At 40.1% G+C, this 25,382-nt stretch overlaps 1 protein-coding gene across 3 annotated transcripts; it reads left to right on the forward strand.

Moving 5' to 3' along the window:
• OSGIN2 (oxidative stress induced growth inhibitor family member 2) lies at nt 1-25,122 on the forward strand. 3 transcript variants are annotated; one of them, XM_043601328.1, is made up of 6 exons: nt 2-462; nt 9,018-9,172; nt 14,544-14,680; nt 15,471-15,662; nt 20,927-21,018; nt 23,253-25,122. In XM_043601328.1, the coding sequence occupies exons 2-6, from the start codon at nt 9,106-9,108 to the stop codon at nt 24,280-24,282; spliced, it is 1,518 nt and encodes a 505-aa protein (XP_043457263.1). In that variant the 5' UTR covers nt 2-462; nt 9,018-9,105; the 3' UTR covers nt 24,283-25,122. The 3 variants fall into 3 exon arrangements, with proteins under 3 accessions (XP_043457264.1, XP_043457263.1, XP_043457262.1); XM_043601327.1 differs by lacking the exon at nt 2-462 and adding an exon at nt 1,179-1,309; XM_043601329.1 differs by lacking the exon at nt 9,018-9,172 and having other exon boundaries at nt 1-462.
• Nucleotides 25,123-25,382: the final 260 nt, after the last annotated feature.

Raw genomic sequence — 25,382 nt, forward strand, 5'->3', positions numbered from 1 at the left:
TTTCTTTTTGAAGTAGAGCTAGAGACACGTGTGTGTAACAGTACATGCAATTAACCACTTCTAGGAGTTTTTCCCGCCTATATTTTTTGACAACATCGAATAGGGACAGGCGGTACTTTTCTAACTCTTCTTGCATCACCTTCACCTGGAGGGACTCACGATACACCTTCCTGCCATTTCCCCCTCCCGGAAACGGGCTCAGTGAGTCTTGGGCGGGGCTAAGCACTGGTATTTTTAACCAGAGATGCAGGTGATTCTCACACTCTTGCAGACGGGTGAGCCGGTCGAGGCTCTCCCGTTCCAGAAGCCAGACTTGCACAGTCAGAACAGTGGGGGTTGGAACCCGGGCACCTGTGGTTCGGGGTATTTTCAGCCCCACTCTCCACCCCCGGCGATGGTGATGGAGGAACGGGAGCCAGAAGCGCGCAGAAGCTCCCAGCCTTAGTGAGGAAAGGCGCTAAGGTGGGTGTCCTGGGTGGGAAGGTCGGCCTTTCCGGGCCTCCTGGGTGGGAGTCCCGCGCGGACCTCCTGGGGGCGAGCCCGCGTGGCTCGGGCCGCGGAAGCCGCGCTGTACGGCGGCTGTCTGTCCCGCGAGCCATTCCGCTGCCCGGGTTAGCAGCTCTGTCGTCCCCTCACCACCAGCCCCCCCCCCCCCGCCTCCCCCCCTCCCCCCCCCCGCCTCCCCCCCTCCCCCCCCGCCCCCCCGCCTCCCCACGCGCATCCGCCCAGCCCTGCCAATCCCTCCCGGCGCGGAGAGGGCGCACGCGGAGGGCCGCGAGGCGCAGGCCGAGGCCCGGCCCCCGCCCGCCGCCGCAGCCGTCCCGCTTGGCGCGCGGCCCTCGGTCCCCGGCCCGCGCAGCCGCCGCTCGCTCAGGCCCGGCCCCTCGCCCCGGCCGCGGCTCCGCCAATCGCCGGCCTCGCCCGCCCCCGCCGCACCTGCGAGGAGGAGCCCGCGCGCCTCCGCCGCAGCCGTCGCTGCGTCCCCGCCCCGCCCCCACCGCGGCGCCCCCAGATCATCCGCCGCCGGCGTCTGGCTGCCCCGGGGCGAGGAGCGGAAGCCGCTATCCCGAGGCGGAGTTCGGGGCGCCGGAGCCCGGCCGGCTGCTCAGCCGCAGCTTCCGGGCAGCGCCGGCGACGCGCGGGGCGCTGGCGCCCCGCGGACCCCGCGACCCCGGGCGAGTGGGCGGGCGCCCCGGACGGGCAGCCCAGCCGGCGCAGGCGGCGGTGGCGGTGGTCGCGCTCAGACGCCCCTTGCGCCGCGCTCCATGCCGGTGTGGTGCTGCCGCTGCTCCCTGGCCGGTCATTTCAGGTGACTTCTCTGCCGGGGAGGGGAGGGGACGGGAGCGGGCGGAGCGCTTCCCGGCCTGGATGCTGCGACCGAGATGGGCTGAGGCCGGGCGGGGTCGGGACGGGTCCGGGATGGGGGGCGAGCGCCTGGTCTGCAGCGGCCTCCAGCCTCGGCCGCAGCTGCCTCCTGGTTCCTGACTGGTCGGGGTTCCCGCCTCGGCCGCCTGTGCTTGGGGGCTCCTCGCTCCGGGGGACTGCCCTCTGTTGTCCCCTTTTCCTTTCCCTGGACTGTGCCAGTCATGGGACTTCGAAACCGGCTAGGCCCGGAGTGGGTCGGTTACGGCGACCTGAGACTTCTAAGTGGTGCGAAGTTTTAGGGAAGTATTGGCGAAGCTTCCTCCCTACCCCACCTTTACTATATATGTATACGTATGTACCTATACCTGTATCTATGTGTTTATTTTAAACGCGATAAGTTACTGTGTTGAAGGGAGGTAGGGAACTCTTTCAATTGGAATGATCTAGTAGATGCTAACTTTGTTCTAAGATGTTTGTCATTGTGAGCCATATATTGTGGAAATTTGAAATAGGTGGCCATTCCGGACTCACATTATGGCAAAGTTTGTAGGGATGATCAGGTTAATGCATTTTAAAATAAAAGTGAGTATATTATGTGTTCTAGATCTAGCACACTTGGCCAATGCTTAAGTCAGTTGTGGAAAGACCAAAGACACTTGGAACTGGTTTTAACCCTGTGAAGAAATGTTAGACTTAGCAAAGAATAGTAAAGCACCTTACTTTGGCGTCTATGAATGTGCTAGGATAATGCTGTATAAATTTTTTCTAGTAAAATATGAAACTCAGATCCAGGGTTTTTTGGGGTTTTTTTACGTTTATTTTGGGGGGAGGGAGAGAACAGAGAGCAGGGGAGGGGCAGAAAGGGAGAGGGAGACACAGAATCTGAAGCAGGCTCCCGGCTCAGCCCTGTTAGCACAGGGCCTGATGTGGGGCTGGAACTCACAAGCTGTGACATCATGACCTGAGCCGAAGTTGGACATTTAACTGACTGAGCCACCCAGGCATCTCTCAGATCAAGAGTTTTAAAATTGGAGTTCATGGGTAGAACTCACATGGTCATGAACTTGTATGTAAAGAAAGGTACAACTGATACATTGGCTAAAAACTTCAATCAAAATTTCATGTCCTTCAACTATGAATATAAGCAACAAGCAGCATAGTATTTGTGACCTTGTCACCAATAGAATGCACATTTTCACTTCATAGTGGTAGATTTCTAGGAACACTGTATACTTATTTCCTCAAAATTACAGTGCTTACACATCACTAAACTTGTTTTTTAATACAATAGAGAAGTGCAAATAAATGTCACAAACTTTTTGTAACTGTATTTTAATGTAATTGGTTTCCTTGTAAATTCTATGTATCTTTTATGTGTTTAATATATTATTCAAAGAAGAGGTTCAGAGGCTTCACCAAATTGCAAATGAGTGTAAGGCACAGGGAAGGTTCAGGACTCCTTTAATAGAGAGCAACAGTCCAGGCTTGCCCAGCCTCTCAGTCAATGAGTTCTGTAGGGATTTCTAAGTTCTGGCTATTTAAAAAACATTGTTTTATTTAATAAACTGCTGAATTTTGGGTTCTAGGCAAATTAGTTTGTTGACTGCTTGACAGACGTTGTTTTGAGAGTATCAGATCCACTTTGGAGAGTTTCGAAAACACATTCCTCTAGTGAAAACTTGTTAAACTGAAGCCCCTGAGAAATTAAACATGCCTTTCAGAAAAGTGCTGTCCAAAAGTCTTTTGACCGCTTTTGGTACAGTTGAACTCTAAAGACACAGGTTGGGATTTGTATCCATTTAACTAACCCTAGGTTGTGGATACCATACGCTTACCTCTTTGTATAGAAATTTGGAGGATTTGTCTTTCCCAAAAACAAAGTACTTTATGTTTTGATCTTGAGGGTTAAAGGAAAGCAAGACTTGCTAGCCAAAAGGTGAAAATTATGATTAATAAATAATATACCCATTGTAAAAAAAAAAAACTGTATTGTATCTCATTTAAAAAAATAAAACATCTAAGATGGCTTCTTTAGGAAGGTGTTTATAATTTACTCATGTTGTTTTTTTTGAGCGATTTTATTAGGAATAATACGTTTTAAACAGGTTGTGATAACCTCTGTATTTTGGATCTTACACAATATCTGAAAGGAACAGGTATTCTGAGAACTGTCCACTGACTTCTCAACCATCTAACTGTTCCATGCTTACTATTTTGGAAGATGAACAGTGTGGTGAACATTTGTAACTTTAGAGCCTTTTTTTCCCATATAGTAGTATAAATTTGGTAACAGTTTAGGATAATGTTTCCAAAGACTGTAAAAACTCTGGTAATATTGCTAGATGTGACAAAAGTCTTTTTGCTACCCAAATTTTATGCCTGTGCCATCCTCTTAAATTTGTTTTGAGACTGGACTATAATATTTCAAAAATAAAAGATGGAAGGTCTCCAAGATCATATTTATCAAATAGTCTTTTTTTATTTGTATTGAGGAGTAAGAGCATGGAGGTGGGGGACAGAGAGAAAGCAGGGGAGGGGCAGAGAGAGAAGGAAAGAGAGAATTCCAAGCAGGCTTTGTACTGCCAGCACAGAGCCAGATGCGGGGCTTGAACTTAATCGTGAGATCATGACCTGATTCTTAACCAACTGAGCCACCCTGGGGCCCCTCAAATAATTTTTTAACTTGATACCTAATAGTAGGACAACTATTTTTGCATGTGTGTAAAATGTTTTTACACTATATTCTATATTGTAGTTTTGTATTTTCTAATTTAGTGTTCCAAATGAAGGAAAAGGAGATTTTTTTTATTAGAATAAATACTTGTTTTAAATACAACATTCATCAAATTGGATATCTCAAGTAGAAACTGAAAATGTTGATAGACCTGTGATACAGTATGCATATATTATAAAACTAAATTGTAGCTGAATTTTTTAGCAAGAATACTTGCCAGTAGGCCTTTGTTTTATCATTGCTTTATCTAAAACCAGTGAACCATACTTTTGGTTTTCTCTTGATTCAGTTTTTTTCTCTGTTAATCTGTATTAATCAAATACCATGCAAGTTTATTGCAAATAGTTTATGCCAGTATTATAGATAATACACATATTACATACATACAGTTTATACTAATGACCAGTAGGAAATCAGAACAAATTACTTACACTGTACACAGGATTTAGATAAGCTAGAATGCTGGCTTTAGATAAGCTAGTTCATGTACTAGAGTATTGGAACAGACCAGTTAAATTGTTTGAGGTCCACACACAAAACCTATTAGACCTAATAAATGAATTAAGCAACATTGGAGAATACAAGATCAACATACAAAAATCAGTCATTTTTCTATACTCCCTAGTGATGAACAGTCTGACAATGAAATTAAGAAAAAATTCCATTTACACTAGCATCAAAAAGAATGAATAGGAATAAGTTGTAAGACTTGAATAGTGAAAACTACATAACATTATTGAGAAGAACTATAAAGGAATCCCATATTCATGGATTGAAAAGCTTAGTATTTTTAATTAAGATGGCAGTATTCCTCAAACTGGTCTATAAATTTAGTGCAACCCTATCAAAATCCTGGCTGCCTTTTTTTTTTTCCAGAAAGATAAGCAGATACTAAAATTCATAGGGAATTACAAGAAACTCAGAAGAGCCAAGACAACTTGAAGAAAGTTGGAGAATTACTGCTTCCTAATTTCAGAACTTAATATAGAGAAACAGTAAGCAAGACAGTACGGTGTTTGCATAAAGATATAGATCAGTGGAATAGAATTAAGAGTTCAGAAATCCATACATTTGTGGTTGGTTGGTTTTCCATGGGATCACAAGATGAAGGGGAGATTCCAGTCTCCTCAACAGATGGTTTCAGGACAAATGGATATCCACAAGCAAAAGATGTCTTACCTGACACCTCATGTGTATAAAAATTTAATTCAGAATGGATGAAAGACCTAAACATAACTAGAAATCTAAAACTTACAGAAAATGGTAGTCCGTCTTGGTGATCTTGAATTAGGCACACAGTGGTTCCTTGGACACCAAAAGCACAGCAACAAAAGAAGAAGTAAATTGGACTTGATCAGAAATTGAAACTTCTGTGATTCATAAGAAAACAAAGAAAGTGAAAGACAATCCACAGAATGGGAGAATATACTTGCAAATCATCTATTTGAAAAGAGACATGTGCTCTACACGTGTAAAGGATTTTTAAAGTTGAACTATAGGGGTGCCTGGGTGCTCAGTCGGTTAAGCGTCTGCCTTCGGCTCAGGTCTTGATCTTCTGGTCCATGAGTTCAAGCCCTGCATCGGACTCTGTGCTGACAGCGTGGAGCCTACTTGGGATTGTCTCTCTCCTTTCTCTGCCCCTACCCTGCTTGTGCTGTCTCTCAAAATAAATAAGCTTTAAAGCAATTAAAAAAAAGAAAAACCTCAATAATAAAAAGCCCAGTTTGAAAGTGGGCAAAAAATGGAAGATTTCTACAAAGAAGGTGATACAAATGGCCAATAAGTAAATTGAAAAGATGCTTAACATTATTAGTCACTAGGGAATGTGTTAGGGAAATGCAAGTCAAACTGCAACGAGATGTCTCTTCACACCAATGAGGATAGCTAAAAAAAAAAAAAAAAAAAAAAAAGTGTCGGTGAGTGTGTGGAAAAGCTGGAACCCTCTTACATTGCTGGTGTGGTTGTAAAATGATACAGCCACTTTAGGAAACAGTTTGGCAATTCCTTAAAATGTTAAACAGAGTTTATGATCTAGCCATTGCATGTACTCCTAAGAGAAATGAAAACATTTGTCCACACAAAAATTTATATGTGAATGTTCACAGCATTATTTGTATAGCCAAAAAGTGGAAACAACTCAAATGTTTATTGACTAGTGAATGGACAAAATGTATTCTATCCATACAGTGGAATGTTACTTAGATGTGAAAAGGGGTGGAGTACCAACACATCCTGCACCGTGGGTGAACCTTGAAAACATGCTAAGTGGAAGAAGCCAGACACAAAAGGCTACATAATGTATGAGAGGTTCCATTTGTATGAAATTTCCACAATAGGCAAATCCAACAAGACAGAAAGTAGATTAATGGTTGCCAGTAGCTAGGGGGAGGGAAGAATGGGGACTGAGTTTTAATGGGTGCAGCAGTACTAACTAGTTTACTATTATTAACTCGGTTTATCACTTTTACGGTGATAAAATTCTAGAATTAGTGGTGGTGATTGCAAAAATTTGTGATTATACTAATAACCCTGAATTGTACACTTTAAAGTTTATTTAGAGAGAGAGCAATAGAGGGGCAGAGGGAGAGAGAATTCCAAGGAGGCTCTTTGCTATCAGCACAGAGCCCAACATGGGGCTTGATCTCCTGAACTGGGAGATCATGACCTGAGCAGAAATCAAGAGTTGGACGCTGACATGACTGGGCCACCAGCTGCCCTTGAATTGTACTCTTTAAAAGGAGGAAATGTTTAAGGTTTGAAGGACACCTCTCCTTAACAAAAAGAGTGATTATCATTTTTTTTTATTTCCCAGATTATATATATGGGAACAACGTTTGAGATAGGGAAATCTGGAAGAGACTGAAGGTGAGGTGTTCATCTTCAGACAAAGAATTGTGGCCTTTACAGCCTCCACAATGATATTAATCAGGCCCGGGTATCCAAAAGGACTTTGGTCAGAAGCATCCGAAGTGAGCTAGGGAACCTGCCCTTGGCACGCTTTTTGGAGAAATATCAGAAAAGGCATGAATATAATGCACTGATGTTGAGTTCTGTTAACAAGAAGTGGAAGCAGGCCAGACAGCTAGTATACCTGGATCTGATCAGAGAAGTAGTTGGAATGATCTGAAAGGGATAATTTGAGTATAAGACACTTCTTCCAGGAGCAGTCTTCACTTTGAGGAGGGGCTATCCCTAGTAACCATGTCCAGAGGGTATCTATTCTGGCCCAAAGAGCCATGTATCCTTAGGGGAGTCCAGATATTTGGGGTGGAGGTTATACCTTCAGGAAGGCTGTCGGTGTATTCTGGAGAAGCCCACTCTATCCTGGTGCAGACTGGGACCTTGGGAGGCTATAGGGAAGCAGGAATTTTGGTTTTTGCCTCATCCTCTCCATTTATCATTGTCCTCCAGGATCTGTGAGGCCTATGAAATAACTGACCCATCTCATGTTTATCATTTTGGAAATGGTAATAAGCATACTCACCCATAGTTGGTGCTCAGTTTAACATTTCCAGATAGTGGCCTTTTACTGACTATATGAAGATGAAAAATAATTTGGGGATTCTATTCTGAAATAATCACTAGTATAATGCAAAACATTTACTGTGTTTGGAGGATATTCCATTTATTGCAAGAGTGTGTCAGAATGTTAAAATTAGTTTTGGGATGCCTGGGTGGCTCCATCAGTTGAGTGTCCAACTTCAGCTCAGGTCATCATCTCATGATTCAGAAGTTCAAGCCCCACGTCGGGCTCTGTGCTGACAGCTCAGAGCCTGGAGCCTGCTTCGGATTCTGTCTCCCTCTCTCTCTGCCCCTCCTCCCACTCATGCTCTGTCTCTCTCTCTCAAAAATAAATATTAAAAAAAAATTTTTTTAAATTAGTTTCTAGGGAGGTAACTGGGGAAGAAGGTAGATTAGAAATGAGCATTAATACTTTTCCGTATTCAGAGTGCCTGGGTGGCTCAGTTGGTTGAATGTCCAACCTCGGCTCAGGTCATGATCTCACGGTTCCATGTTAAGTTCTGACAGCTCAGAGCCAGGACCCTGCTTCAGATTGTCTCCCTCTCTCTGCCCCTCCTCTACTTGCACACATGTTCTCTCTTTCTCTCTCTCTCTCTCGCTTTCTTTCTCTGTCTCTCAGAAATAAACATTAAAAAAAAATGTGAGATCTTTCTATATTTTTAAAAAAAATTTTTTTAACGTTTTATTTATTTTTGAGACAGGGAGAGACAGAGCATGAACAGGGAAGGGTCAGAGAGAGGGAGACACAGAATCCTTAACAGGCTCCAGGCTCTGAGCTGTCAGCACAGAGCCCGACGCGGGGCTCGAACTCACAGACCGTGAGATCATGACCTGAGCCGAAGTCGGCCGCTTAACCGACTGAGTCACCCAGGCGCCCCTCTATATTTCAATATTTAAGAATTAATAAGATGTATAAACCTTTCTTTTACCAAAATGCATAGTTTATAATGTATAAAAACAGTAACTTTTCCTTAAAATACTTTATGTGACTTCCAAATATACCACCTCTAGTGCACTTGTCTTTTTATTAACTAGAAAAAAGTAAAAGAAGCTGGCCATTCCTAGGAAATCCCAGAGAATTATAAAAATCCCCAATACAGTGCTGTCTCTTCTGTCTTTGAAGATGGCGTCTTATTTAGAACTTGTCTGGGACTTGGCCTGCTGGTAACGAAGACCTTAGCGGCCATTTAAGATTTCTGACTTTAACAATGGTACAGGTTGACATGCAAGCTAATCTACTAATTTGAAAGCATTCCTTTCAGAAAGGACTTCCTTTTCTCCTTTTATGGGACTTGAATATTTTATGGCTAAATCTGAAGAAAGACTGTTATAAAGGCTATATTGACTATATCTCTTGTTTTGTTTTTGTTCCGTGTTTGTGTGTTTGTTTTTAAAGAAACTATAGTGACACTGAAACCGAAGGAGAGATTTTTAATTCCTTAGTGCAATATTTTGGTGATAATTTGGGGCAAAAAGTTAAAGCTATGCCATTAGTTGAAGAAACTTCTTTACTGGAAGATTCATCAGTGACTTTGCCTGTGGTAGTAATAGGTAAGTTACTAAATTTTGTCTCTTAAAATTATGGTCCTTACTGCTACTGTCTACTCATAGTTACATGGCACAAGTTCTTTGGATTGTCCTGAAAAATACTCTTAGGTTTTTTGATATGTTTAACCAATAACCAAATCTTTGGAGAGAGTAATGGGTTTATCTGATACTAGATTCTGTGTTAGAATGTAACACTCTTTTGTTGAAAGCCTGATATTACTCTATTATGTTATACTATCAATTGAGTTAATTATGATAGCATCATGGCAATGATGATAACCAGTATTATTAGAGCTCTATACAGAGCGTTCTGTGTGCACTGTTGAATTATGCCTTACAACCTTAGAGCCCTCTTTTGTAGGGTAGATACAGTCAGGGCAACTCAGAAGTTGAGTAACTTATGCAAGTAGTAACCAGTTCTCAGTAATGAACGTTACGGTATTCTGCAGTAATGTTTATAATGACCTTAACCAATAGCTAGTGTTCTGTGTCCTTTGTACCACCTCAACAGATAGTCCTATAAGATACTAAAAATTAAGCAATTAATAAGATCTAATTACTTCAAAACTACAGAAGTTTTTATGATAAAGTTTAACTGCATGTGTTTAACTACCTGTCACGTATATCTTGCATCTAATATTCAGACTTACCTGGTCAGACAAGTACTACAGGTACTGCTGCAGGAAAGCATTATGGGGCATAATGTACCTTGATGTCCTATAGTTTCCTTAGTTTCTTTGACAGCCCCTTTCCAAAGTTAACAGGAAGGGGAGAAAAGTCCTGTCTTCTGACTGGCATATGGGGGATGCGGGGAAGGAAGGAAGGAAGGAAAGGAAAGGAGGAAAGCAAGATTGTTCTATCCTAGATTTCTCTCTCTCGGGGAGATGGGAGAGATGACGGTGTCTTTAGTGGCTTGCATCCAGGGTATCTTAGACACCATACCTCATGTTCCATTTTCTCACTTTCATCCAATCCTGAGCCCAGGATTTTCCTTCCCAAATGTATCGGCATGAGTAAAGAAACCCTATTTTTGTTTCAGCTGGGCTGTGGGAGCATCAGAAAAGGAAAAAGTACCGTGATTTATACCTGTCCACCTCACTCCCCCCAATACCATCTACTCACGTTTTGCCTCAGCTAGCCAATGGGTAGATTAACCTAACACTCTAGGACTGTTCCTGCTGGCAATAGCCCTCCGCAGGAGCACAGAGCAAGAGCTCGTTTCCTTAACATATGGGTTTTCTGTTGCTGTCCAATTCCCACAAACGCTAGTGTCTTTAAATGATGTAAATTTATTATCTTACCATTCTGTAGGTCAGAAGTCCAACACTGGTTTCACTGGGCTAAAATCAGGATATGTGCAGAACCGCATTCCTTTCTGGAGTCTCTAGGGTAGAATGTTTCTTTGCCTTTTCCAGTCTCTAGAGGTTACTCTAATTTCTTGGCTCCTGGACCTCTTCTCCATCATCTAAGCCAGCAGTGTTGGTTCTCTCTTCATCTTCCATCATCACCTTTCCCCCCTCACCAGAGCTGGGAGAGAGTCTCTGTTTTTAAGGACCTGTATAATTAGATGGGGTCCACCTTTGTGAACCAGGATATTCTCCCCATCTCAAGATCCTTCATTTAGTCACATCTGCAGAGTTACCTTTTGCTGTATAAGGTAACAATCTCAGGTTCTTGGGGTTAGGATGGAGACATCTTTGGGAGTGAGGGAAGCATTCTACCTACATTTTTATTTCTCTCTGAACTGCCTGTGTGCATTTATTGCCAATGTCTGTTGAGTGTTTTTTCTTTTTGATAAGACTTCGCTCTTTGCCTCAGATCCTAATTCCCGCTATTTTGCGTTTATTTAATATTTATTTTAATTAATAGATTTTATTTTTTAGAGCAGTTTAGGTCTACACGAAAATTGAGTACAAAGTACAGAGAGTTCTTATATATTCCCCTTCTGCTACCTCCAGTTTCTCCTATTATCAGTATCTTTTTATTGGTGTGGTGTATTTGTTATCACTGGTGAAACTCTGTTTATAGGTTACTATTAACTAAAATCTGTAGTTTACATTAGGGCTCCCTCTTTATGTTGTACAGTTCTGTAGGTTTGCTGAATGTATAATGTCACGTATCCTCATGTATCCACAGTTATAGTATCTTACAGAATAGTTTCACTGCCCTAAAAGTCTTCTGTGATCCACCTGTTTGTCCTTTTCCTCAACCCCCGCCCCCTGGCAACCACTGATCTTTTACTCTGTGTGTTGTTTTGATTTATCTAGAATATCATATCCATGGAATTACACAGTATGGAGCCTTTTCAGACTGGCATCTCTCACTTAACAGTATACATGAAAGTTTCCTCCAGGTCTTTTTTGTGGCCGGATAGCTCATTTCTTTTTTGTCACTGAATACAGTTCCATTGTATGGATGCTTCAGTTTATTTATGCACTTATTGAAGGACATCTTGGTTGCTGCCTGTTTTTTACAATTATGAGTAAAGCTGCTATAAACATGGATGTGCAGGTTTTTGCATAGCCATTAGGTTTTCAGCTCGCTTGGGTAAATACCTAAGTGCTCATTGGATCATATCATAAGACTATGTTTAGCTTTTTGAGAAACTGTCAAACTGTCTTCCCAAGTGGCTGTATCATTTCGCATTCCTAACAACTGTGAATGAGAGTTCCCATTTCTTTAAGTCCTTGTCAGCATTTGGTATGGTCTATGTTTGGGATTTTAGCCATTCTGATAGGTGGGTAGTGGTACCTCATTGTTTTAATTTGCAGGGCTGTGATCATACATGATGAGTGTTTTTTCATATGCTTATTTGTCATCTGTTTATCTTTGATGTCAAAGATAATTTGTTCAGATCTTTTGTGTACTTTTTAATGGATTGGGTTATTTACTTTCTTATGGTTGAGACTCAGTAGTTCTTGGTACAAGTTAGAAACAAGTACATTATCAAACAAGTTTTGCAAATATATGCTCCCAGTCTGTGACTTATCTTTTCATTCCCTTAAGAATGTCTTTTCCAGAGTTGAAATTTTAAATTTTAGTGAAGTCCTGTTTATCAGTTTTTTCTTTCATGGATCCTGCTTTTGATGTTATATTTAAAAACTTACTACCAAACCCAGGGTCACCTAGATTTTTCCTGTTTTGTCTTCTAATTTTATGCTTTATTTATATTTAGGCCTCTGATCTATTTTGAGTTAATTTTGGTAAATGATGATATAAGGTTACTATCTAGATTCAGATTTTTGCATGTGGATGCCCAGTTGTTATGGTACCATTTGTTGAAAAGACTATCCTTTCTCCATTGGGTTGCCTTTGTTCCTTTGTCAAAAATAAGTTGACTATATTTGCGAGGATCTAACTCTGCTCTGTCCTTTTCCATTGATTTGCTCCTCTTTCATAATTTCCACACTGTTTTGTTGACCATAGTTTTATGATAAGACTTGAGTTTGGATGGTGTTGGTCTTGACTTTCTTCTTCAATATTGTGTTTGCTATTCTGGGTCTTTGACCTTTCCATTTAAACTTTAAAGTTTTTTATTATTATTTTTAATGTTTAATTTTGAAAGAGACACAGAGTGCGAGCAGGGGAGGGGCAGAGAGAGGGAGACACAGAATCCAAAGGAGGCTCTAGGCTTTGAGCTGTCAGCACAGATCCTGAAGTGGGGCTTGAACTCATGAACTGTGAAATCATGAGCTGAGCTGAAGTCAGATGCTCAACCGACTGAGCCACCCAGGCGCTCCTCCATGTAAACTTTAGAATTAGTTTGTCAATATTCACAAAGTAACTTTCTGGGATTTTTATTTGGATTGCATTGAATCTGTAGATCAAGCTGAGAAGAGCTAACATCTTAACTATTGAATCTTCTTATTCGTGAACATCTATTTAGATCATCTTCAGGCTCTTTCATCAGAGTTCTGTGGTTTTCCTTGTACGCATCTTCTATATATATACTTACCTTAAATATATAGAGATTTATACCCAAGTATTTGTGTGTGTGCGTGCATGCACACACACGCGCACAAATTAAACGGTGTTGTGTACTTATTCTAAAATGCCACTTGTTTATTGCTGGTATATAAGAAAGAAATGACTTTTGTGTATTAACCTTGTATCTTGCAATCTCGATGTTCTAGGAGTTTTTTGGTCAGGTCTTTGGGATTTTCTACATAGATAATCAAGGCATTTGTGAACAAAGACAATTTTATGTCTTTCCAGTCTGTCTTTCCTTTTCTTATTACATTAACTAAGACCTCTGTCATGGTGTGTGTTGAGTAGGAATGATGAGAAGAAATATCCTTGTCTTGTTGTTGATCTTAGAGGGAAAGCATCTAGTTTTTCACCATTGAGTATGCTGTTAGCTGTAGATTTACTGTACTCCTTACGAAGTTGGAGAAGTATCCTCCTTGTGAGTTTGCTCAGTTTTTTTTAGTTTTATTATGAATAGGTGTTGGATATTATTAAATGATTTTTCTGTATCTTTTATTTGTATTGATATTATCATATGATACTACTTCCTTAGTTTTGTCTCTTTGGTTTGATTAAAGGAAATTAACTCTGCCTCAGGTCTTCTAGTATTTCTTGTTTGATTTTCATTTTTAGAAGTCACATGGTTTCATTTCCTTTCTGTCTTTTGAGTTTTGTGTCATACTTAAAGGCTTCAGCATTATAAGTAGAAGAATTAGCCTATATTGTCTAATATTCTTATGAGTTTACTTTTCATATTTACATCTTGGAGTTTATTTTATTTGGGGCAAAACATTAGAGATGGAAGAGGATTTCCTTCCTGATAGCTGGCAGTTAGCATAGCTGGATTAAATTTTTGGTAGTTGGAGATAATAGAGAAGTGGAAACCCGGACTAAAGGAACTACAGAAATGGATGCAGTTCACCAGGGTTCAGCAAAAAATTCAGTTTAGTTTTAGTTTAAGCAAATAAAAATATAGGAAGATGGTATCAGGAGATCAGTCTGGTCTGATTGAGACCAGAATATGGTGAGCACTGGATAGCTAAAAGCAAGCAGTTAAGGCCTTCCAAATGGAAGGGGGTAGCATGATGAGGATTGTGTGTTATCAGAATTCATCTGAATGTAGAATGTGAAAGGATTTTGGAATAGAAGTGTGTTCAAGTCTCTTGAGGAGAATCAAGAGACTTTTATCTTCTGAGATCATAAGAATTGACACAAAGACAGCTGAATGGATATAGTGATTGAATAGATTTAGAATCAGAACCTGATTAATTTAGGAGTTTGTTAGCACCAGACTTTGAGAGGGGTTGATATTTAAAGGGAAGGGCACCTGAATGAAGGAACTCATGAATATGCTTTTGAACACATGATGCACCTGTCTCCACCTTTTTTGTTTGTTTTTTGGTAATAGGAAATGGACCCTCAGGAATCTGCCTTTCTTACATGTTATCGGGCTACAGACCATATTTATCATCAGAAGCAATACATCCAAATGCAATCTTACATAGTAAATTAGAAGAAGGAAGACATCTTTCCATTGTTGATCAGGTATTTATTTCTTACATGTTAGTGCTTTTGCCTTTTTTTTTAATACTCAAGGTTAGTTTTGTACTTTTATAAGCATTGTATTTTTTTTTTATTAAAAAAGTTCTTTTTTAATGTTTATCTTTGAGAGAGACAGAGACAGAGTATGAGGAGGGAAGGGGCAGAGAGAGAGGGAGACATAGAATCTGAAGCAGGCTCCAGGCTCTGAGCCCGACACAGGGCTCAAACTCCCAAACTGTGAGATCATGACCTGAGCCAAAATCGGATGCTTAGCCAACTGAGCCACCCGGGTGCCCATAAGTATTGTATTAACTTAATTGAAAATTCTTTCTTCTAGACAACATTTTCTAACATTTTTATTTTTGATTTGTAAATATAGTCTGCCAAGTTACTTCTGTTTATTTTCCTTTGATTAAAGCAGAATTTCCCAAATTATTTCCTGGTGGGAGTTTTAGTAGGTGCTGTATGTTCAAATAAGTTTGGGAAGTGCTGCTTTTTGTTACTGGAATGTCGTAGTAAATATTAAGGCATATTAACGTATTAAGTGGATCTTCAAGATTTGCAGTAAAAGGATCTGATTAGCTTTGTTTGAAATCCTGTCTTATATTCATTTGACCAAAGCATCTATGAAGATCTCAAGGTGTGTTTTGTAGCAACACTCTCTAGGAAGTGCTGGATTTGAGTAATGGCTTTCATTCACTATTAAAATAGCTGGGGTGTTTTAGTTTTAGTTTTGTTTGTTTTTTCCTTCAAACTCTACCTGCCTTTTTTCTTTTTTAAAAAATTCATTCAGGACTTAGAATACCTGTCTGAGGGCCTTGAGGGCCGATCATCCAATCCAGTGGCAGTACTTTTTGACACACTTCTTCATCCAGATGCTGACTTTGGGTACGATTATCCATCCGTTTTGCATTGGAAATTAGAACAACATCATTACATCCCTCACCTAGTTCTCGGTAAAGGTCCACCTGGTGGAGCTTGGCATGTGAGTATATTTTTCTTAGCATTTTAGTCCATGTGAGTTATTATATGTCGTCTTGAGAAGGCTGTTTGAATTCTGAAACATTACAACATGAAGTACAGTGTTTACCACATTTGTATCTGAGAATTTTAATGCTGTTCAATACAATATGGGTTACAAGAAGGTAAGCCACATTTGATTACTGATAGTCTTAGCATAAGCTTCTCTATACTGTTTTACAAGAATTAAGTAGAAAATACTACAAGAGTGGTTTGCACAGTAAAAAGTTTTAAATTCATTTTAGACTTTACAAAATCTCACACAGCGTCTCATCCCAATGAAGTTGTATTATTGGGCTGCTATAATGATATAACATAGACTGAGCGGCTTAAGCAACAGATAGGGTTTTCCATTACCTCTCAAGTTTTACTGTCACCTTCAGTAACTACATATGTGACACAGAAGCAACACCTTAACCTCTTAGTCTCTTACCTCTTTATTCTTTTTTTTTTTTTCAACGTTTTTTATTTATTTTTGGGACAGAGAGAGACAGAGTATGAACGGGGGAGGGGCAGAGAGAGAAGGAGACACAGAATCGGAAACAGGCTCCAGGCTCCGAGCCATCAGCCCAGAGCCTGACGCGGGGCTCGAACTCACGGACCGCGAGATCGTGACCTGGCTGAAGTCGGACGCTTAACCGACTGCGCCACCCAGGCGCCCCAACTCATCTCTTCATTCTTAACGATCTCTTAACCATTCCTCCTTAGACGCAAACTCCTGGGGTTCCACTGTAACTACTCAGTGAAAATCTAAATTCTCAAATATCTTCGTGACCACACCTCTTGATGCTTCCAGCTCCATTACCCAGTTCATACTGTACCCAGTTTTCAAACAGAGCATTTGAAACTCTGGTCTTAACCTCCTTACCTACCCCAGCTTAGGTTCTATAGTCCCTTGATTTTAGCCATTCTCCTTAATTCCCTTGCCTCATTGTCCTTCTGCTACACAGGCTTGGCAGTAAAAGCAATTCACGTAACTGTCAATTTTGTCTTTTCCTATACTTGTGCTATTAAATATTGCCAGAAAAAAAGTTGTACAACTGTGAAAAGTATTCTCCAACCTCATTTGGGTCCTGAACACTGTTTGGTAATCCTTTGATATTTACTTATTAAATGTTCTTGTCAAACTTCTATTGCTTTTTTAACTTTCCTATTTAGAAATATTCTTAATTCCTATGTGATGGATTCTGTTTTCTAATTTTGTACTCAAACCTACAAACTTATCTCCATTCATACTGCTTCCTTGTTTCTTATCCCCTGTTAGAGTGGAAATGGTATCATTTCTATCTGAGGCTTACCTTCCGACTGTATCCTGTATCCCTGTCTTCTCCAGAGACATTGTATCTTGAGTTTCTCTGCTGGCTTCTGTTCATCAGTATATGAATATACTAAAATTATTATCCTTTATTGAAAAGTTTTTAGGGGCGTCTGAGTGGCTTAGTTAAGGATCCGACTTTGGCTCAGGTCATGATCTCACAGTTCATGAGTTCAAGTCCTGCTTCAGGCTCTGTGCTGACAGCTCAGAGCCTGGAGCCTGCTTTGGATTCTGTGTCTCCCCCTGTCTGCCTGCCTGCCTGTCTGTCTGTCTGTCTCTCTCTCTCCCCTCCCCCCACTCATGTGCTGATTCTCTCTCTCAAAATAAACAAACATAAAAAAAAATAAAGTTTTTATGTGGAGCTCCTGGGTGGCTCAGTTGGTTGAGTGTCTGATTCTTGATTTCTGCTCAGGTCATGATCCCAGGGTCATGGGATTGAGCCCCACGTCAGACTCTGTGCTGAGTGTGTAGCCTGCTTGAGATTCTCTCTCTGCCCCCCTCTGCTTCTCTTGCCTGCTTATGGCCCCCACCTCTCTCTCTCTCTCTGTCTCAAAAATAATAATAACGATAATAAAGTTTTTATGTGCCAGCTTATCTGTATCCTTTGCTTTAGAGCCAACTTCTTGAAATAGTTACCTATCCTTTATTTCTCTGCCTTTGCCTCCTATTCCTTAGCTCACTTGACTGTAGCTTCTGTCACTGCCTTTTCTCCTGGAGCTTCTTTTTGAAGGTCAGTAACTTCTTTTTGCTCAGTCTGAGTCTCAATGTATCCCTCCTGACCTCTGCAACATTTGGTAGTGTTGATATCCCTCTTAGATTCTCTGAACCTTTCATCTCCTCATTTTTCTTCCTGTTTCGTCACTCTTTTTTTCAGTTACCTTATGTACTCTTCTGTAAACTCTGTCCCAGGCCAAGGTCATCTCTTTATATTCTTCATTCTCCCTGGCTTTCCTCATATAACTCCACTGTCTTGCACTGAGTGATTCCTGAATCAAGAACCGTAGCCCAGATTGTTTTCTTTTGTATATTCACCTCGTTACCTTCCCCTGATTATTCCTTGGTGTTCTCAAACTCAACATGCCTAAATAGTCATTTTTATTATCAGATTTCTTAAATTCCTTATGGAATAGCACTGTAATGTAGTTACTCAAGCAAGAAACCTTTCTTGATTATTCTTTCCTCAACTCCCACTCCAAACCAATTATCCTATCTTTTCCATATTTTTCATAAACATATGGTAAGTCCGTCTACCCTACTTTTCCCCATTGTAATTATAATTTTGCTATATTGGCCATCGTCATCCTTGACCCATATTATTGGAAAGGCTTCCTACTTTTGCTGGGGGGTCCAGGTTCACCATCAGACTCTAGATTCACTAGGATTGACAGGATTCCTTAAAGGTCTTGTGCTCATGGTTATAGTTTATTATAGTGAAAGGATACAGATTAGAATCCTTAAAGGGGAAAAGTTCATAGGATGAAGTCCAGGAGAAAACAAGCTCCAGTTTCTAAATGTTCATTTTTACTGGAGTTTTACTGGGGATGCACTTAATTCTCCCAACAATGATTTGTGACAACGTGTGCAAAGAGTTGCCAATCAGGGATGCAGGGATGTTCACCCACACCTTGGTGTCCACGATTTTCTGGGAGCCAGTCATGTAGAACAGCAGTGGCCACATGACTGATCTCAGTAACTGATTGCCTTGCCTCTCAGAGCTAACATTGGTGTTTACCATAAATCTTGTTGTTAGGATAAACTACAGTTCTACTGGTACAGCATGGCCCAAGGCCTCTGGCCTACAAAAAAAAATCACTCATTACATAGAATATTCAAAGCACTCAGTGTTGCTCTCATAGGAGGCAGCCAAAAGCCAGTCCTTAAAGACAGACCTTTCTGAGTAACGTGTACAATTCAAGCAGCCCAAACCTGTTAATACTTTCCTGCATAAGGCTGACCTTTTAATTCCTTGAAGGCACTCCTGTTCTTTCTCTTTATAAACTGTCACATGATGTCTTTATCCAATCTAGAATATTCTCCCTTCCTTTTTAAAAGATATTTTTTTAATTTTTTTTTTTTTAATGTTTATTATTTGAGAAAGAGACCGAGTGTGAGCAGGGGAGGGGCAGAGAGAGAGAGACACAGAACCTGAAGCAGGCTCCAGGCTCTGAGCTGCCAGCATAGAGCTTATCCGGGGCTCAAACCCACAGACTGCAAGATCATGACTTGAGCTGAAGTTGGCTGCCTAACTGACTGAGCCACCCAGGCGTGCCCCTAAAAGATATTTATTTTTGAGAGAGAGAGAGAGAGTGGGCAAGAGTGGGGGAGGGGCAGAGAGAGAGGGACAGGAAGAATTCCAAGCAGGCTCCGTGTACTCTCAGTGTAGAGCCTAATGTGGGGCTCAGTCCAGGAACTGTGAGATCATGACTGAGCCGAAATCAAATGGGATGCTCAGCGGACTGAGCCACCCAGGAACATCCTCCTCCCTTTTTAATATTACACTCCTTACAGCCCATTTGTGTCCTTTAAGAAACATGCTTCTGTTTCTTCTCTTTCTATATGCTCCTGTCAGGTTTGCATCTCTTAATATACCAAGTGTCCCTGACAGCAGGCATTCATGGCATTTAGATCACATAAGGGAAAACAAGGCAGATAATGAGAAAAGAGATCAGGGACTAGGGCTCTCAACTAACCGGAAGAACTGGTGCAGGGGGAATAAAGTTGAGATTATTGACAGAAAGTGGACTCTTAGTGCCCTAAGGGTTTTGAGTTCCAGATAAGACAATTATGGCTCCAAATAATTTCTGTATACAATAAATTCTTAAGTTTCCCTTCTGATGTTTTCCATCTTCTTGGTTGTGATCATAGTATCAGGCCCAGCCTGCCTCAGAGCAGTGACTGCTTGCTGCCTTCTCTCCCAGTGGTGACCTACACACTGTCATAGATAATGGGCTTCACATGGCTCAGCATATAGTAAGTGCCTGGAAATGTTAGTAATAATAAGTACCATTCCCAGTACCGGATTGTTCAGAAAACAGGACAAGAAAAGTTAAGAAAAAGCCATAGCCTAAAAGAAATGGTTGAGAGAGATCATTGGGGTCATTGGGACAGGTGCTGTTGGCCCTTGGGCTTGTTGCTTTGAAGTGAGCAAAGCAGAAGTAAGTGGGACAAGGGAGCTTGAAGGGCTCACTTCCTTAAAGGCAGCATTAGCCTCAGCTGTGAGTCTGTTCTTAATCAGGTAACCACTACTTATTTCCTTAGTTTTAGAAAGAGATGCTGCTGTATCCAAGCCACCTTGGACCTCACAATTATAATTGATGGAGGGGGAAAGGCTGTTTCACTGCCCAGTTTTTAGAAATCTGTTAGGGGTGCCTGGGTGCTAGGTCAGTTAGGCATCTGACTCTTGGTTTTGGCTGAGGTCATAATCTCGTGGTTTGTGGGTGTGAGCCCCACATCGGGCTTTGTGCTGACAGAATGGAGCCTGCTTGGGATTCTGCCTCTCTTCCACTCGTTCTCTGCCTGTCTCTCAATACATAAATAATTAAATAAATAAAATGAAGAAAAATCTGTTAAAATGGGTAGACATCTAAAGTGTTAGAAATTAACTTTTTTCCTCTTGTTTAAAAAGTGAAATTACAGATTTCCTATAACATATTCTGTATCTGAATTACTTTATAGGCCGAAGCTATCAACATTGTATAGGCATCTGGCAATATGATAAACTTGTTTTATAAATGTATACTTTATGAAAGGAATATAAATACTACAGAATGATAAAAGTATTTTTAATTTACACAACTTCTTCTTTCAGCTCTCCTTATCCACATTCTTAATGATAGTGAATGAAGATGGGTTTGGTTTTTTTTACAAATCCATGTTACTGCTTAAATGTGTTTGTGCATTTTTTATTCAAATAGAATATGGAAGGTTCCATGTTGACAATCAGCTTTGGAAATTGGATGGAGCTACCTGGACTTAAATTTAAAGACTGGGTATCCAGCAAACGAAGGTAAATATCAAACTGTTAGAATCCTTTGATGTACAGTGGGAAAGTCCATTGGCAGTTTCCAAAATATTTGTGATACTGTCTTGGAATAGTATAAATTCATGTGTCTTTCAAATAAAACCTCTTTATAGCCAGTCATCATGAGCTAGTTTCCATTTAGAGACTAAGCACACACAGGTAAAGGTTTGTCTACAGATTGGGTTTCTTTGACTTTTGTTAGTTATGGATTTATCCCACTCTCCTGTTAAACCACTCTGTTTAGTTTCTCATCCACCCACAAATCCTTTCTACGCTTATTGTTATCAGTGGATATACACGTTTGTGTATGGATATCTCACGTATACGTACTTACAGTGTTTGGCTTTCAGAGTAGATGAGTGTATGTGCTTAATAATTTAGAATGATGGAATAAGCCAGAATCTGTGATGTGATTGGCTACACTGTTGGCTACTATAGAGGTAAATATTTAATAAGAAATACGAAAATAGAAGGAACTGAGAAGAAATCTCTCCTTGGAATAATATAATTTTATTTGGGAGGAAAAAACCCAAAATTTAAGAAGAGAAATAATATGAAAAACCTTATATTCAAGGATAGTAGTATTAAATTAGATAATATAGAGAAACCTAATTTGCTCACAGAAACAAAGTAAAGCAGGAAGTTACTTAATCTTTGCAGGGTTGTAAACATTGAGTGCTTGACTTTCTGCTGGATAGAAACCATATTAATCCATGGAAATTATCCTTGAGAAGATTTAAGGAGAACAAATTCAGACCAGCATGGGCCATAGAGATTAAACCTTTCAAATATTTCTGTTGGGATTTTTTTTTTAAGTTTTATTTGTTTAATCTCAGCATTCAACATGGGGCTCAAACTCACGACCCCAAGATCGAGAGTCACACGTTCTGACTGAACCAGCCCTGCTTTTGGGTTTTTTTTTTTTTTTTTTTAAAGGAGTTTTATATTGGTTTGAAACAAAAAGTAGCAAAATCAAGCAAGTTGTACAATTTGATTTTCATAAGCAAGCAAGTGAAATTGCTCAACATTCTTCCTTTTGTGATAGGGGTAAAAAAGGGAAGCCTTGGGGCACCTGGGTGACTCAGTTAAGCGTCCAACTTCTGCTCAGGTCAAGATCTCAAGGTTTGTGAGTTTGTCCGCCGTCAGCGCAGAGCCTGCTTTGGATGCTCTGCCTCCCTCTCTCTGCCCCTCCCCCACTTGCACACACTTTCTCTCTTCATCTCTCAGAAATAAATAAAAACATTAAAAAACCGGGGGGGGGGGGGAAGCTTTATGATTATGTGCCAAAAGTATTCATTCTTTGACATTGGGCACATTGTATATCGAAGCAATATGTGAAGAATCTTGTAATTAAATACTGGCTTTGAGTCTGCTGTCCCGCACCTTTTCCTGCCCCTCCCCCACGCACGTGCCTGCACACCCACTTACATGTGCTAGCTCTCAAAAAAAAAAAAAAAAAACTTTTATGAACTTCTAGTTACAATTTGTAATGAATTATGTGAAATGATTTGGTATGTTTTTACTGCTACTTATTCTCTAACTGGGGCCCAGTGAGGGTTACTAATGCCTATTGCTTTAAAGTTCAAGTGGAAAATGAATATGCTGTTTTTGAATAAAAGTACATAAGTGTATTTATAGACCTCTGTTAATAGGAAAACACAGAATTGTTTTATCTACTTAGATATAAGATGATTTTATTCAGAAGACCGATATGAATTATTTTCAGTCATTAGGAGAAAATAGCAACTTAGAAAAAATCATGTCAGAATCCTATTATCTTTAAGAATCATGTATTGTAGTTAGACCTGCAGTGTAATATCAGTGTTATAATCTGTCATTCTATTATAGTGTGTAGACTGAATAGTATATAGACTGGATTATTTATAGTTGTGAGATAGAGTGTAGTCTGAATTTCCACATTTTAATTCATTTAAAAAATTCATTGGTAAAGGTAGCTAATCTGAACAGATTCTATGCAAAGCCCTGGGGAAACAGATGCATTAAAATACAGTCTCTACCCTCGGGGAACTGACTGATAAAACTAATTCTTTACTTAAAAATGTCGAACTTTGTTAAAGAAGGCTTTCTCTGTTAAAGGATAATTTATAGTTAAGACAGGCAAAATTAAAAAGATCTATATCATAGCTTACTAGATGGAAAAGGAATAATCATGGAAACTATCAAAGTACTATCTTCATAGCATATTTTTCCTTTTTTAGGAACCTAAAAGGGGATCGTGTTATGCCAGAGGAAATAGCTCGTTACTATAAACATTATGTAAAAGTCATGGGTCTGCAGAAGAATTTCAGAGAGAATACTTATATCACCTCTGTATCAAGACTCTACAGAGATCAAGGTGATGGTGATGGACAAGACAGAAATATTTCAACGCAGCATTTACAGATAGAGAAGTCAAAACTTATCAAGAGAAATTGGGAGATCAGAGGTTATCAGCGAGTAGCGGATGGTTCCCACGTTCCCTTCTGTCTCTTTGCTGAGAACGTAGCTCTGGCAACTGGAACGCTAGATTCTCCTGCCCATCTGGAAATTGAAGGGGAAGATCTTCCTTTTGTGTTCCATTCAATGCCTGAATTTGGAGCTGCTATAGGCAAAGGAAAGTTGCGTGGCAAAGCGGACCCAGTGTTAATTGTGGGTTCCGGGCTTACTGCAGCTGACGCAGTACTGTGTGCGTACAACAATAATATTCCTGTGATTCATGTATTTCGCAGACGAGTAACTGATCCAAGCTTAATTTTCAAACAGCTTCCCAAAAAGCTTTATCCAGAATACCATAAAGTCTATCATATGATGTGTACTCAGTCATATTCTGTAGACTCCACTCTTCTTTCTGATTATACCAGTTTTCCTGAGCACCATGTGCTTTCCTTTAAGTCGGACATGAAATGCATTCTTCAAAGCATCTCTGGATTGAAGAAAATATTTAAGCTCTCTGCAGCAGTAGTACTGATAGGTTCTCATCCCAATCTGTCTTTTCTGAAGGAGCAAGGGTGTTACCTGGGCCACAACTCAAGCCAGCCCATCACATGTAAGACTAATCCTGTGGAAATAGATGCATATACCTACGAATGTGTTAAAGAAGCCAACCTTTTTGCATTGGGTCCTTTGGTTGGAGACAATTTTGTTCGATTTTTAAAGGGAGGGGCATTGGGTGTTACACGCTGTTTAGCTACAAGGCAGAAGAAAAAACATTTATTTGTGGAAAGAGGAGGAGGAGACGGGATAGCTTAAAGTGAGTTTACAAGTAATTTATATGGACAGTTTACAATTAAAGATTTTTTAATAGTGGTTTTGCAGTGTACTGGCTTGAAGTTTCTGGACTTGAATGAACTGAAGAGAGCCTCAAGCTATCTATAGTAACTATTTTTTACAGTTACAAGAACTTGGCATCCTGATCTATATAGTATCAAAGGTATCACTGTCAGACCAATAGAAACACTGCCAATTTGGTATACTTTAAGCGCTTAACAAAAACGTTCTTTTCTTCCAAGACTTATTTTTGGTGATCGTTTGTGGTTATGTTTGATTCCAAAATCTGACAGCCTTGAATAATGGATAAAACCCTACAGTCCCATTAAACCAGAAATTGTCTTCACTGTATATTCGAGCAGCAAGGTGACCTAAGGGTGGTCTAAAGACCAACATTAGCTTCACTTGTAGCTTGGTAGAAGTGTGGACTTTCAGGCCCCACAACAGATTACTGAAGTCAGAAACTGCATCTAATGAGATCCTCAAGGAATCTGTATGCTCATTTAAGTTTGAGGCATACTGGTGTAAAAGAACTATAACTTAGGTATGCTGGGGGTGGGCAGAGTAGGAAGCATTTATAACTCAGGTTTAATTTATTTTGAATGATCAATTCTGTAAATCTAATTTATTACCAAATATGGTATTTTAAAAAATATTTTTATTGTAAACTTGGTAAGTACTTCATATTCTTAGCTTCTAATAATTTAAAGAGTCCAATAATGTTGGCATACACTTAAACATTCAGAAACCTGCCAAAATATTTTTGGAGATTTATTCTCTCTTTAACAATCTAACTTGCAATTCAATAAATTGTGAAAACTATCCCTGTGTCAATTTTGAGTTACTTTGTCATTAAAACTAACATATTTGGGCAAAAATACTTATAATATTGTAATATTATTTGGGTATTCCTAGAATTATTTAAGGTTAAAACCTTTCTTTTCCATTCTCATGATTACTTTGAAATCTGTTGGACATGACCTAGCAGCTTATCCTATGGCTGTTTATTGAATTATATACCCTATCTTGATTTACATTTATTTAGATGTGCTTAATGTCTGTGTTTTCACACAAGTCCCCAG

This window comes from Prionailurus bengalensis, chromosome F2 (assembly GCF_016509475.1).
Source record: "Prionailurus bengalensis isolate Pbe53 chromosome F2, Fcat_Pben_1.1_paternal_pri, whole genome shotgun sequence".
NCBI classification, from domain to species: Eukaryota; Metazoa; Chordata; class Mammalia; order Carnivora; family Felidae; genus Prionailurus; species Prionailurus bengalensis.